General features: G+C 34.5%; 1 protein-coding gene across 1 annotated transcript in view; it reads left to right on the forward strand.

Moving 5' to 3' along the window:
* WSCD1 (WSC domain containing 1) overlaps positions 1 to 14,655 on the forward strand; it is a 349,543-nt gene that overhangs the window by 204,346 nt on the left and 130,542 nt on the right. Inside the window, 1 exon segment of the mRNA XM_053706293.1 lies at positions 7,766 to 7,881. Within this exon segment, the coding sequence (XP_053562268.1) occupies positions 7,766 to 7,881 (116 nt within the window).

The following is a 14,655-nucleotide window of genomic DNA, read 5'->3' on the forward strand; positions in this document are numbered from 1 at the left end:
TATTAAATCTCTGAAACTAGGAAAATCACCAGACCCAGATGGGTATTCCACCCAGTTTTACAAAACTTTCCAAACCCTACTAGCTCCCATTCTATGTAGAATGTTTCAGGAAGTGATGCATAAAGGTGCTTTTGGTACAGAATTCCTGGAAGCTACAATAACAACAATTCTAAAACCAGGGAAGCCCCCAGAACAATGTAGTAGCTATCATCCCAACTTCATACTCAATCTCGATACAAAATGATATGCTAAAGTATTGGCCAATAGACTCTCTAAGATTATGACCTCTCTGGTCCACCCAGACCAAGTAGGCTTCATTCCCCGCAGAGAGGGAACTGATGCCACTAGGTGGATTTTAGACATCCTTTCCATAGCATCCAGTGAGGGAGCTCCTTTTCTTGACCTGTCCCTCGACGCTGAAAAGGATTTTAACAGGGTCAGATGGGAGTACCTCTGGGAGACTATGAGAGTATTTCAAACCCCTTTATCCAAGTGGTGAGGGCCCTTTATACATACCCGTCGGCAAGGATCAGAGACATAGATTTTCAGTATAGTCTGCTCGGAATAGCCAATGGCACAAGGCAGGGTTGTCCACTCTCGCCCCTGCTGTTTGCCTTGGCCATCGAACCTCTAGCACAAGCTATTAGATTAGACCCTCACATTATCTATGGCGATAACATCACTCTTTTTCTAACGTCTCCTAACACCTCTATACCTGCAGTCCATAAAATCCTCAGAAATTTTGGCAAGATAAGTTACTATAAACTCAATATTACCAAAACGGAAGCCTTGCCTATTAACATCCCGACCCAAGACCTTACTAGATTGCAACAGTCACATAGATTCCAATGGAATCTGAACTTCATTAACATTTTGGGGATATCCCTGAGTCCAGACCCCGCCATTACTATTACTAAAAATTATACAGATAGATTGTCGGAATTCCGCAGACTACTCAGAACCTGGGAGTTTAGGGAGATTTCCTGGGCAGGGAGAATAGCAGCAATCAAGTTCTCCTTCTTACCCAAGCTAACTTATCTATTTAGGTGTATCCCATATAATATTTCCAGACCCATCCTTAACAAGTTACAAAGTCTTATTACCACTTATGTCTGGATTAAAAAGGGGGGGGGGGTAGCGCTAAAAAGTAGATAGAGATCTATGTATTATTAATACTGACAACCCATATGGTGTTTTAAATTATGATCGTGTGTATGAATAATTGTGTAGATATATATGCCATGTTAACAAGTGAAAAATGACTGTGCAGTTCTTCTATATGTGAGCAATAATATGTGTCACAGATATAAATAAATATTGTAATGTAATATTACAATGATAACATAAGATGAAATATCATATAAGTATTGTCATTTAATATTACGATGATAACATAAGATGAAATATCATATAAGCTGCCGGCATCCAGACAAAATAGAAATACAATATGTGTAATGTTAAAAACGATACAATGCTACAATAAATACAGTGCTAAAGTAAAATGAGCACAAAGTAGCAATTGCAATAGTGTGCGTTTAAATTAAAATAGGAAAATAGGGTAAATGAATTAATACATAAATAAAGAACAGGTAACTGTGTACCATATGATACCTGATGGTAAAATACACTCCCAATGGGATAAAGTCTGTAATGGAGGCTTGCAGTGCCGCAGAAGAATCCAAATACAAGAGCCGTTGTAAAATCCGAGATTAGAGTGTGGCTATGGATAATCCACAGATAGTGAGTATAGGTTTTCCACTTGAAGGAATAGTGCTCAGAACGAGCATTTTTTGTGTAGCAGAGTTCCCTCTATGTGCCAAATGCTTGAAGGCAGTCCAAGGTAGATACTGGGACCGAGATGTTTCTTTGCAAACCAAATTGTAATATAGTGGTACCTCTAAATCCTACTACCAAATCCGGTTTAAGGGTCAAATGGCAGGTCACTGGTGTGGGAGCTGTGTTTTACAGCAGGGATCCAAAAGCCTGTATAAAAAGGTTATCCGTGGAATGGTAGATCATGGGGCAGGAATTAAACATTTAGAGACCACTCATGTATATTTGAGAATGGCTTAATGTACCTGACCTACTACCATTACTTACAGATACCAAGGTATAGTAGAAGTGAGCAAATCTATGCGTTTCATTCTCTCAGGCCTTTATCAAGATCTACCACTTATGTCTGGAAAGACAAGACCCAGAACATCCAGGCACAACTTGGAGAAACCACTTGCTCGGGGAGGGCACGCCCTCCTCAACCTCATCTTGTACTCTAATGCGGCCAGGCTATCACATCTGTTAAGCTGGAACAATGAGGAACGAGCCCTACGGTGACACCTCATCGAGACCTCATTGCTTCAGCTTAACAGATGTGATAGCCTGGCTCACCATAGACAGGATTTAGGCAAAATTAAATCTTACATGACGCCTTCCAGTTTTGGGATCAAATAAGACACATCCTGGAAATTGCCCCACACCCCTCTCCTGTCCTTACCCTAGCCTGGGCGCTCTACTGTCTACCAGACTCCCACCCGGACTCCTGGCGGAATCTTCCGATCATTTCGGTAACAGACTTTTATGATCATGGCGTCCGGATATTTCATCCTCAGCTTTGCATAAAATACCAAATACCTGCCCGCTTACGATTTGAAACATTTCACCTGTGCTCATGGCTACGCTCATGGGGGTACCCGAAACATACACTTCAACCACTCTCACAATGGGAAAACAAATATAAACAAGCCTACAATATTAAACATTCTCTAGCTTTCCACTATAACTTACTTCTTAAATCACATACACATCACAAAATTTCTCAGCATCATGCTTGGGAATGGGAGATAGGTTTCACGGCTTACACTGATATTTGGCATCAGAGGATATTAGTGAGCAAAAAACGACTACATTGTGCCACCTTATGGGAGCTATACTACAAACACCTAGTTAGATGGCATCTGGTTCCAGCCACATTACACAGGATATACGGTACCCACTCCCCTATGTGCTGGCAACAATGTGGACACACGGGTACGGCTTTACATGTATGGTGGTCATGTCCTAAAATCCAACCCCTCTGGAGGAAGCTGTACACAATTCTCAACCAACTTAGTGTAACACCCCCTTACCTCCCCCAGAGATCTCTTTACTCCACATGCAAATTCCAAATCTAAATCCAGCCAGGGAAGCTTTGACAATCTACCTTTTCATGGCTACTAAGCTAGCAATAGCAAGAACTTGGAAAAATAAAGCTCCTCCATCCATTTCACAAGTCTTATCTATTACACAATTCATCAAACAGGTGGAGTCATACTCCCACAGAGTTCTAGATAAAGTAGACTTTTTCCACGATACCTGGTCTGTATGGCTTATTGTGTTCCCAGGCTAGAATATATATATATTTGTATAAAGACTATCAGATATCAGCCCTATTCCCCTTCCCAGACCTTTTTTTTCTCTCTTCTTTCCTCACTCCCTAACCTCCTCCACTCTCTGAACCACACCCTTGTCTATCAGTCACATGTCCTCTTAAACCACTGCTTCTCAGCGTGAGGGCTCACTAGACCTGTATACATATCGGCTATAACTATCTACTGAACTTCATTATCTATCTATAAAAGAAACGAGGCACCACACCCCACCAGCATGAACCCCTAGCCTATGTATTCCTCTGATACATTGTATGTATGATTCATCTTGTTTGCCTACTCGCTTTGATCACTTATATGTTTCACGGCTGTTACATCTGTGTATCACAATATTGTACAATGTGAAATGTTACTCGCAGGTTCTCACTTGTATTGTTTATTTGCCTCAATAAAAAATGTATTAAAAAAAAAATGAATCTTTCATGATTCATATAGAGCATGCAATTTTAAGCAACTTTCCAATTTACTCCTATTATCAATTTTTCTTCATTCTCTTGGTATCTTTATTTGAAAATGCAAGACTGTAATTTTGCTGATTGGTGTCTAAATTTAGCCACAAATCAGCAAACACTACCCAGGTGCTGAACAAAAAATGGTCTGACTCCTAATCTTACATTCTTGCTTTTTCAAATAAAGATACCAAGAGAACAAAGAAAATTCGATAATAGGAGTAAATTAGAAAGTTGCTTAAAATTGCATGCACTATCTGAATCATGACAATTTAATTTTTACTAGACTATGCCTTTAAATTTGAAAACTCACTAGCAAGACTCTGAATGGATTAGAAAAGAACTATAAAATTGCAATAACAGACATGTTTAGTTCCATAGAAGTCTTTATTATAATCTTTTTCTCATCAGAAATTATAGAGAACACCCTTAATTGTTATTGCCCAGAATTCTTTTACATTTTTCTTTAGTGTTTACTGTTGGTTATAACTTGAAAATCCATTAAACCAGCTTGATGTAGATACAGTACTGGCCTCTTCTTTATTTTCACTTATTTAAAGCCCATTAGCTAAATGATGTATACATACTTAAAGGAACATGAAACCCACATTTTTCCTTTCATGATTTAGAAAGAACATGCAATTTTAAACAACTTTCCAATTTACTTTTATGTTATAATTTGCTTCATTCTCTTGATATCCTTTGTTAAACAGCATATCTAAATAGGTTCAGTAGCTGCTGATTGGTTGCTGCACATAGATACCTCATGTGATTGACTCATATTTGAATTGCTATTTCTTCAACAAAGGATATCTAGAGAATGAAGCAAATTAGAAGTAAAATGGAATTTTGCTTAAAATTGTATTCTCTAGCTGAATAATGAAAGAAAAATTTTGGGTTTTATGTCCATTTAAGTTTTATTAAATTGCCCTCACAGAATAACTGGAAGAGGTACTTCATGTTACTTCTAGACTTAGAACTTACAAACATTAGAACATAAAGTTATCTGTCTTTACATGTGTTTGTGATAAGTTTGTGTTCACTCCTTTATCTAAATAAAAAAAATAATACATTTTCACAAACTTTAGTGTGATAGAAAATGTATTGAAACAGTTAATACAAGTTTTCTAGTGATTCTCCTCTATTACAATTAAATATTTCAAATGATGTCTTACTTTTATTCTAATATGTATACTGCATCAAAATGATAGGCCAGCTGGTAAACCACATTTGACTTTTTCAACACCTTGCTTAAAAATAAACATCATATGATACAATTTAATCAAATTCAACATTTTTGGCTGTTTTTCAAAGCATCGGTAGCTGAACATCAATGCCCCAATGGTCAAACATTCTCCAGCTTGGAGAGAAATTATTGTGTTGACTTCACAGGGGCTGAACTCTAAGGAAAAGGGCAGAACCAGGAAGTCCCATAGGAATAAGAGCTACCTCCCATACAATTCTCTGCTCAGATGAGATTATCTAAAATGACCCTTCAGCACTGTGAGATCACTAATAAGATTCAAGAAAGGCACCTTTTGCTATATGTCTCCAAGCAGCATTGCTTGCATTACTGGATGTGAAGGAGAGACAAGCCCTGTGCAATATAGCACTGTATGACATGATAGTTTTGTTACATTTACATTTTGTGTTTTCTATTTTATATTACATTATAATTTACATTGGGTCCTTTAAGTTTTATTACATTTAACCTTTGCACTTTCTATTTCTGTATTTTAATGCAATTAGAGTCTGTATATAGTATTGATTTTATAAATTCTGATTATGCTTTGAATGTCTTTGTGTTACTTTAACAAATTAGGATTGTAGTTTGCATATTTAACACATTAGGATTGAACTTTATATATTTCTGAGTATCTTTTACAAATTACATTGCACTTTCTATTTTTATTATTATTATTATATATTATTTTAAATATTTACAGTAAATACACAGTACAACACATGATTAAATATTATATAATTATTTAGACACATATATAGATCATGCTATAATGTATGTATTATTTGTAGTCAAATACATGGCCATATACCATATATCTATATATCTTTGAATTCTTATAAAAAATGTTATTAGTATTTATATGACTATATTTTTTATCAGATAGATAGTATTTATAAGAGTTTAAAAGTTTATTTATCGTATTGATGTTATGTTTGGTGCAACTTTTATTTTATCCCAAACCCTTTAAGCGAGGTCTTAAATTGAGCTAACCCAGCGTGTGTTAAATTCGATTGCGCTCAATCGAACGTGTTTACTTTCAACTTGCAAAATGCACACAAATGAATGCACCCGCAACATTCAAAGTTGCTCAAGTGCAAACATTAGCATGCCGGGCAAAAATAACTGACTTTTACCTTATGTTTTTACTTTATATGATATTTGAGCAAGTATTGAAATATAAAAGTATGTGTTGTAATTGCTAATCTGATATATCCACCACTTGAGTGAAAAACATTATTTTAAATACCATTTATTTTCCAGTATACAAACATACTGAAATCAAAACATAGTCAACCCATGGGTCTTACAACAACAATTTTTTTTAAATTTTCATTGTATGTTTGAATTCCCCCCCCCCCCCAAAAAAAAAAAATCTGACATTTTTTGACTCAGTTATAAATACTGAGACTACTAGTGTCAGGGATGACAGAAAACATTGGCAAACCTCCCAGAAATAGAATTTTTTTTTATATACATATATATATATATATATATATTTTTATATATATATATATATATATATATATATATATATATATATATATATATATATATAAATAATATTAAACCCTTTTGGGTTTAGTTATAGCTAGGATTATTTAATCTAAAACATTTCCAAACATTGATTGGTGAATGATATAATTGCATTTCATTTTTAAAGGGCTATAATAGTTAAAAAAAGACCTGCTCTTATTTGTTAGAACATTCAATGGTTACTCTGTAAATACGTTGTTTTAAACACATAGGTAAAAACAGCTCAGAAGCCACAGAAAACTGCTGGTCCTAAGCAGAAATTGTAGCTGATCCAATCAGCAGCTTCTAGTTGCACAGCTGGGTCATGCAAATAGCACTGTTGATTAGGTCAACAGCAGTTTCCACTAGGGGACCAGCAGTTCTCTGTGGCTCCTGAACAGTATTTTACCTATTTTAACACCATTGCAGGGTTAATACAGATAAAATTACATGCTCTAATGAGTGATTTTATGTAATGTGTTTTCAATATAATGGTTCTTTAAAGAGATATGAAACCCCAAAAAAATTTATTTTGTGATTCATACAGAGCATGCCATTTAAAAAAAAGTTTCCAATTGAATTCTAGTATTAAAGTTGCTTTATTCTCATGATATTCTATGTTGAAGAGATACCTAGGTAGGCATCTTGAGCACTAGATGGCAGGAAATAATGCTGCAATCTAGTTCTCTTGCAAATGGATACTATTCTTGCAAAACTGCTACCATATACTTCTCCAGAAATGGTCCAGCTCTTAAGCATATGTCCCTGCTTTTCAAAAAAAGATATCAATGGAACAAAAACAAATTGATCATAGAAGTAAATTAGAAAGTTGTTTAAAATTGCTCTATCTGAATTATGAAAGAAACATTTTGGGTTTCATATCCCTTTAAAGGAACTCTTGCTATTTTATTCATGAAATAGAGTTTAATAACTTTTTTTTCTCCCTTTTCTTAAAAATGGGATCTTTGCGATCTCTGCTATATCTGTTTCTATTGTTGTTAGTCGTTAAGTGCATAGCTGAAATAAATGTTGTTTTGCAAAAAATAAAAAAGTGTTACAAATATTTTGAAATCTAGAAACGGTAACATCTTGTTTCATTGTTTTGTCCTGATGGATTCTATTTCATGTCTCTGCAGGAAGAAACATTACCTACAGAGGATGCTACAGGGCTCCAGAAAATGTAACACACATACATCCCATTGCTTTTCCCAATCTGACTGCTGAGATGTGCTCACAATTTTGCTCTGATAAAGTAAGAAATCATAGGGGGGGGGGGTTTCACTTTCTTTTAAAACTTATATTTATTTGTTTTTTAAAATGTATTCCTTGCAATTTGTAGGTATAAAGAATGCATTATTTCTAGATCTTTATTTCTATCTCTACATAAAGCTTGGGGCCATTCACTGGGATCCATTTATGAAGCAGTGAAGGCAGCCCTTGTGGTGTAGGTTCACTTATGTGAGTCTGAGTACCGCAAGTTAAAGGGACACTGAACCCAAATTTTTTCTTTCATGATTCAGATAAAGCATGCAATTTTAAGCAACTTTCTAATTTACTCCTATTATCAATTTTTCTTTATTTGAAAAGCAAGAATGTAAGTTTAGAAGCCGGCCCATTTTTGGTTCACAACCTGGGTTGTTCTTGCTGATGGGTGGATAAATTCACCCACCAATAAACAAGTGCTGTCCAGGGACTGAACCAAAAACTGTTTAGCTCCTTAGCTTAGATGCCTTCTTTTTCAAATAAAGATAGGAAGAGAACAAAGAGAAAAAGATAATAGGAGTCAGTTAGAAAGTTTCTTAAAATTGCATGCTCTATCTGAATTATGAAAGACAAAATTTGGGTTCAGTATCCCTTTAAGAAGCAGCGGTTGTACGACCACTTCTTCTTAACCTATCACTTCAGAGGTTGCAGCAATAAATCCTTCTAAACCTGTTCATTTGGGGTGATTGACAGGTTATGCAAGAGCATGAGGTGTCAGTCAAATAATAGACGGGATGGACAGACAGTTTGTACCTAGTATATTCTTTTTTCTTTTAAATCCCCCTTCTGTATTGTAGTTACTAAAAATATATATGTAGCATGGGACTGAGACACTCTGGTAGAATATTAAGTGGTTATATATATACACATATACATACATACATATATAGTTAAAGTGCTAAATAGCGTGCCACTTGTAATCTGGCCCATTCATTTTAGTTTCCTTCGATTTCCATTATAAGTGTTGTCATTTTACTTAAGTCTGAGCCATCTGAGTTATATATATTGATATATGTGGTAAATCTATTTTCCCCCCTAAGATTGGCTAAATAACTATAAACATTGAGGAAATTACTGGCGTAAAAAGATATTGTACAACAAAGGCAAAAGTAAAATTATACCTAATTGACTGAGGACTCAATGATATAATCTTCCCCAGCTCAAACCTATTTTTTTTCGCTGACTCTTGCAGGGCTGTCCCAGGGCAATAATCATAAAAAAGGGGCAGTCCCTGCGAGTGGTGAAATGGCTCCTATTAAAAGTAATGAAGCTCGCTGGATAGAGACACTTCGCTCCTTAGTGCGAAGTTAGCAGTGAGCAGGGGGAACACTTTAAAATTAAATCCTGCAGCCAATATAACTTACAATATGCTGCTTTCTGCATAGAGCATCTTACATTCCCCTATATTTTAATATGCATTTGTTTTTCTATGTGTTCGTATTATTTTGAGAAAAGCTTGCCACCTTTTAGTTGGCGAGAAAAAACTGTGAGATCTGCAGTGCCAAAATCTTTATAGAATTATGCTGACATTTTCATATACGCCCATGGAATACCCATATTCAGCCCATTTTACAAAAAAACAACAATTACACTTTGTATTTGCATTTTGTATTTATAAGTTCAAATTTCTATGTGATTTTTGCACATCCAGTGTACTACAATTACGATTTACGCTGTGCATATTTAATTTGATTTATTCTTGTGAAAATTACATACAAATTTTACGTTTTTGTTAAAATACGATTTTTGGTGAATAATTTTGTTACGATTTTTGATGCACCTTAACAATACAATTTTTCACTGCTTATTTTTGTGTGAATGGTTCAAATATTTGTTTTGTAAGATGTTTAAAATACAAATTTTGTTGTGCATATTTCATATGAAAATGCAGTATATGCCCCTTAGCGAGACACCCTGTTTTCAGGGTAAAAAGTTTCTTTAGATCATTCCACCAGGGAAATCGAAGGACTGGCGAGCATTCTTTAATAATCTCACCAGCCCAGAGAGCTTTCAATCATCGAGCCCTGGGTATTGAGTCTACTGTAGTAAAATCATTTTTTTCACTTAACCATTATTTATCAATTCAAGCCATGTTTAATTCACAAATTCATATAGTTTTTAATAAGTAGTTTTATTATTAGCATTTTTAAAATGTCAAAATATCTACTTCCATTCATAAATACAAATTCTGATGACCATTATGTACTGGTTTCATAGCTGAAAAGTGTGAGCTATTTTTGTTTAAATGTGCAAGATTGTAAAACTTTCAAAAGATATGTAAATGTACAAAAATGATACAGTGCTAAATTGTTTTCTGGTGGATTGGAATATAACTATCAAATTGTCTCAATGCAAATTATTGGTGCCATTTTGTGCATATTTAAAGGAATACTAAACCCAAACTTTTTCTTTCTTGATTCAGATAGAGCATGCAATTTTAAGCAACTTTCTAATTTACTCCTGTTATAATTTTTTTTCATTCTCTTGCTATCTTTATTTGAAAACCAACAATGTAAGCTTAGGAGTCGGACCATTTTTGGTTCAGCACCTGGGTTGCGCTTGCTGATTGGTGGCAAAATGTAGCCACCAATCATCAAGCGCTATCCAGGGTGCTGAACAAAAATTGGGCCGGCTCCTTAGCTTAGATTCCTCCTTTTTCAAATAAAGATAGCAAGAGAAAGAAAAAAAATGATGAAAGTTGCTTAAAATTGCTGCTATATCTAAATCATGAAAGAAAAAAACAGGTTTAGTATCCCTTTATACAAAATAATAATTAGAAAACAATATGAAAAATGGTTTTAATAGATAAGATTAACCTTTAATTTGAACGCCCTGTATAAATCATTGCAAAGTGATGATTTTCTTATCATATGAAACAGACACCTGTGTGCATTATATAAGCATTGTCTTTGTTTTATTCAGTAAAGAATAGTCTCTCACATACAGAATTATCATAAGCAGGCATTTTCACCCTTGACTGTAAGGTTTGAAAATTAGATTTTTCCTAGCGAAAAGAAAATCCATCTTTGTCAGTCACTTGATTTTTCCTACACGATTAGCCCTTTAGAAAGGTTTAACCTTTCTGCTGACAAAGGGGGCAATGTTGCATCTAGTGCCCTTTATTAAAGGGAAGGTTAGAGGCTGAAATGATATATAAATGAGTTTTTCTTGGAAACAGAATTCTAAGGTAGTTCCTGGCTTTGGATATCTTAGTTTATCTCAGTTATGTTTATGATTATGGTATCATTATAAAATACTATTATAAAATAATAATAATACTACAAAATAATAAATATACATTATATATTGCTGTTTGCTTTTAAAAAATCATAACACTAGTCTTAGTTTATACTATAACATTCTGTAAAGTAAAGCAATGTTTGTATGAATGTATCAATGTCATTTTTTCATATTCAGTTGGAAGGGATTTTAACGTAACTGCTAAAAATGCCACATTCTCAATGAATTTTGTTTATCTACAATGTTTGATTTTTTCTGTTAAGTGTACATGATACTGCAGTAAAGACATTCACCTAGATTACGAGTTTTGCGTTAGAGGCTATGTGGTGCTAATGAGCAGTTTTGTCTCACCGCTCACTTACCTGCAGCGCTGGTATTACGAGTTTTCAGAAACCTGGCGTTAAAAGGCAAGAAGTGAGCGTTGAGCAAAATTTTGCTCATTACCGAACTCCAATACCAGCGCTGCTTAAGTCAGCGGTGAGCTGGTCGTATGTGCTCGTGCACGATTTCACCATAGGAATCAACGGGGAGAGCCGGCTGAAAAAAAGTCTAACACCTGCAAAAAAGCAGCGTAAAGCTCCCTAACGCAGCCCCATTGATTCCTATGGGGAAATAAAAGTTATGTCTACACCTAACACCCTAACATGAACCCGAGTCTAAACACCCCTAATCTTACACTTATTAACCCCTAATCTGCCGCTCCGGACACCGCCGCCACCTACATTATACTTATGAACCCCTAATCTGCTGCCCCCAACATCGCCGACACCTACATTATATTTATTAACCCCTAATCTGCCGCCCCCAACATCACCGACACCTACATTATATTTATTAACCCCTAATCTGCCACCCCCAATGTCTCCGCAACCTACCTACACTTTTTAACCCCTAATCTGCCGCCCTCAATGTCACTGCCACTATAATAAACATATTAACCCCTAAACTGCCGCACTCCCACCTCACAAACATTAGTTAAAAATTATTAACCCCTAATCTGCCGTCCCTAACATCACCGCAACCTACCTACATTTATTAACCCCTAATCTGCCGCCCCCAACGTCGTCATCACTATATTAAAGTTATTAACCCCTAAACCTAAGTCTAACCCTAAACCTAACACCCTCTAACTTAAATATAATTTAAATAAATCTAAATAAATATTCCTATCATTAACTACATTATTCCTATTTAAAACTAAATACTAAGCTATAAAATAAACCCTAAGCTAGCTACAATATAATTAATAGTTACATTGTAGCTAGCTTAGGGTTTATTTTTATTTTACAGGCAAGTTTGTATTTATTTTAACTAGGTAGAATAGTTATTAAATAGTTATTAACTATTTAATAACTATCTAGCTAAAATAAATACAAAAGTACCTGTAAAAAAAAAAACCTAACCTTACACTATAATTAAATAAATTAACTAAATTAAATACAATTACCTAAATTAAATTAAATTAGTTAAAGTACAAAAGAAAACAACAAATTACAGAAAATAATAAACAAATTACAGATTTAAACTAATTACACCTAATCTAATAGCCCTATACTTTGGGGCAATGCCCCGCAAAAGGCCCTTTTAAGGGCTATTGGTAGTTTAGTTTAGGCTAGGGGTTTTTTTTATTTTGGGGGGGGCTTTTTTATTTTAATAGGGCTATTAAATTAGGTGTAATTAGTTTAAATATCTGTAATTTGTTTATTATTTTCTGTAATTTAGTGTTTTTTTGTACTTTAGCTAATTTATTATAATTTAGGTAATTGTATTTAATTTAGTTAATTTATTTAATTATAGTGTAAGGTTAGGAGTTATTGTAATTTAGGTTAGGTTTTATTTAACAGGTAATTTTGTATTTATTTTAGCTAGGTAGTTATTAAATAGCTAATAACTGTTTAATAACTATTCTACCTAGTTAAAATAAATATAAACTTGCCTGTAAAATAAAAATAAACCCTAAGCTAGCTACAATGTAACTATTAGTTATATTGTAGTTAGCTTAGGGTTTATTTTATAGGTAAGTATTTAGTTTTAAATAGGAATAATGTAGTTAATGATAGGAATATTTATTTAGATTTATTTAAATTATATTTAAGTTAGGGGGTGTTAGGTTTAGGGCTAGACTTAGGTTTAGGGGTTAATAACTTTAATAAAGTGGCGGCAACGTTGGGGGCGGCAGATTAGTGGTTAATAAATGTAGGTAGGTGGCGGCGATGTTAGGGACGGCAGATTAGGGGTTAATAATATTTAGCTAATGTTTGCGAGGCGGGAGTGCTGCGGTTTAGGGGTTAATATGTTTATTATAGTGGCAGCGACGTTGGGGGCGGCAGATTAGGGGTTAGAAATGTAGGTAGGTGGTGGCGGTGTCCAGAGCAGCAGATTAGGGGTTAAAAATTTTATTATAGTGTTTGCGATGCGGGAGGGCCTCAGTTTAGGGGTTAATAGGTAGTTTATGGGTGTTAGTGTACTTTTTATCACTTTAGTTATGAGTTTTATGTTACGGCGTTGTACCCTAAAACTCTTAACTACTGACTTTTAGAATGCGTTAGGGATCTTGGAGGCAGAGGGTGTACCGCTCACTTTTTGGCCTTCCAGGATAGACTCGTAATACCGGCTCTATGGAAGTCCCATAGAAAAAAGACTTTACGAAGTTTACATAAGTCGTTTTGCAGTAAGGCCAAAGAAGTGTGTGGTGCCTCTAAACCTGCAAGACTCGTAATCGCAGCAGGCGTAAAAAAGCAGCGTTAGGAACTCTTAACGCTGCTTTTTTACCCTAACACACAACTCGTAATCTAGCCAATTGATATTGGCTCAGCTCAACTCAAGTTGCTTTTACATGTAGGTTTAAAGTGGCTGAAAAACATCTATTTTTAGAATTTGTAATGTGATAGTCTAATCAGACATTTTTTAGCTTAATAGCTATCACTATCTATCTATCTATCTATCTATCTATCTATCTACCTGTACGTCTATCTACCTTATGTCTATCTATCTATCTACCTGTCTATCTATCATCTATCTATATCGCTCTCTGTCTGTCTGTCTGGCTATATACATACATACCTACACACATTATTATTATTATTATTATTATTATTATTATTATTATTATTATTATCAGGTTTTTGTAGAGCGCCAACAGATTCTGCAGCACTATAATTGTGTGTCTATATCTCTTTCTCCATTGAAAAAAAATAAAAAATCATCTTGTTTCTTAAAAGCCTTTATGATAACTTCATATGTCCTGACTAGTATTAAACACATATCTATCTATCTATCTATCTATCTATCTATCTATCTATCTATCTATCTATCTATCTATTTATCTCTATCTATCTGTCTATCTTTTATCTATCTGTCTGTCTGTTTGTCTGTCTATCTATTTACATTATGAAAATTCCATGTTGTGTCTTGCATTGACAACTTTATTAATTCAATTTACAAAATTAAATAATTTACTGAAGCTTTACATGGCTTTTTAACACTATTGATAACTTCTCTTTTTCTAAACCTTTAATCCTCT

The sequence above is a fragment of the Bombina bombina genome, chromosome 3 (genome assembly GCF_027579735.1).
Source record: "Bombina bombina isolate aBomBom1 chromosome 3, aBomBom1.pri, whole genome shotgun sequence".
NCBI classification, from domain to species: Eukaryota; Metazoa; Chordata; class Amphibia; order Anura; family Bombinatoridae; genus Bombina; species Bombina bombina.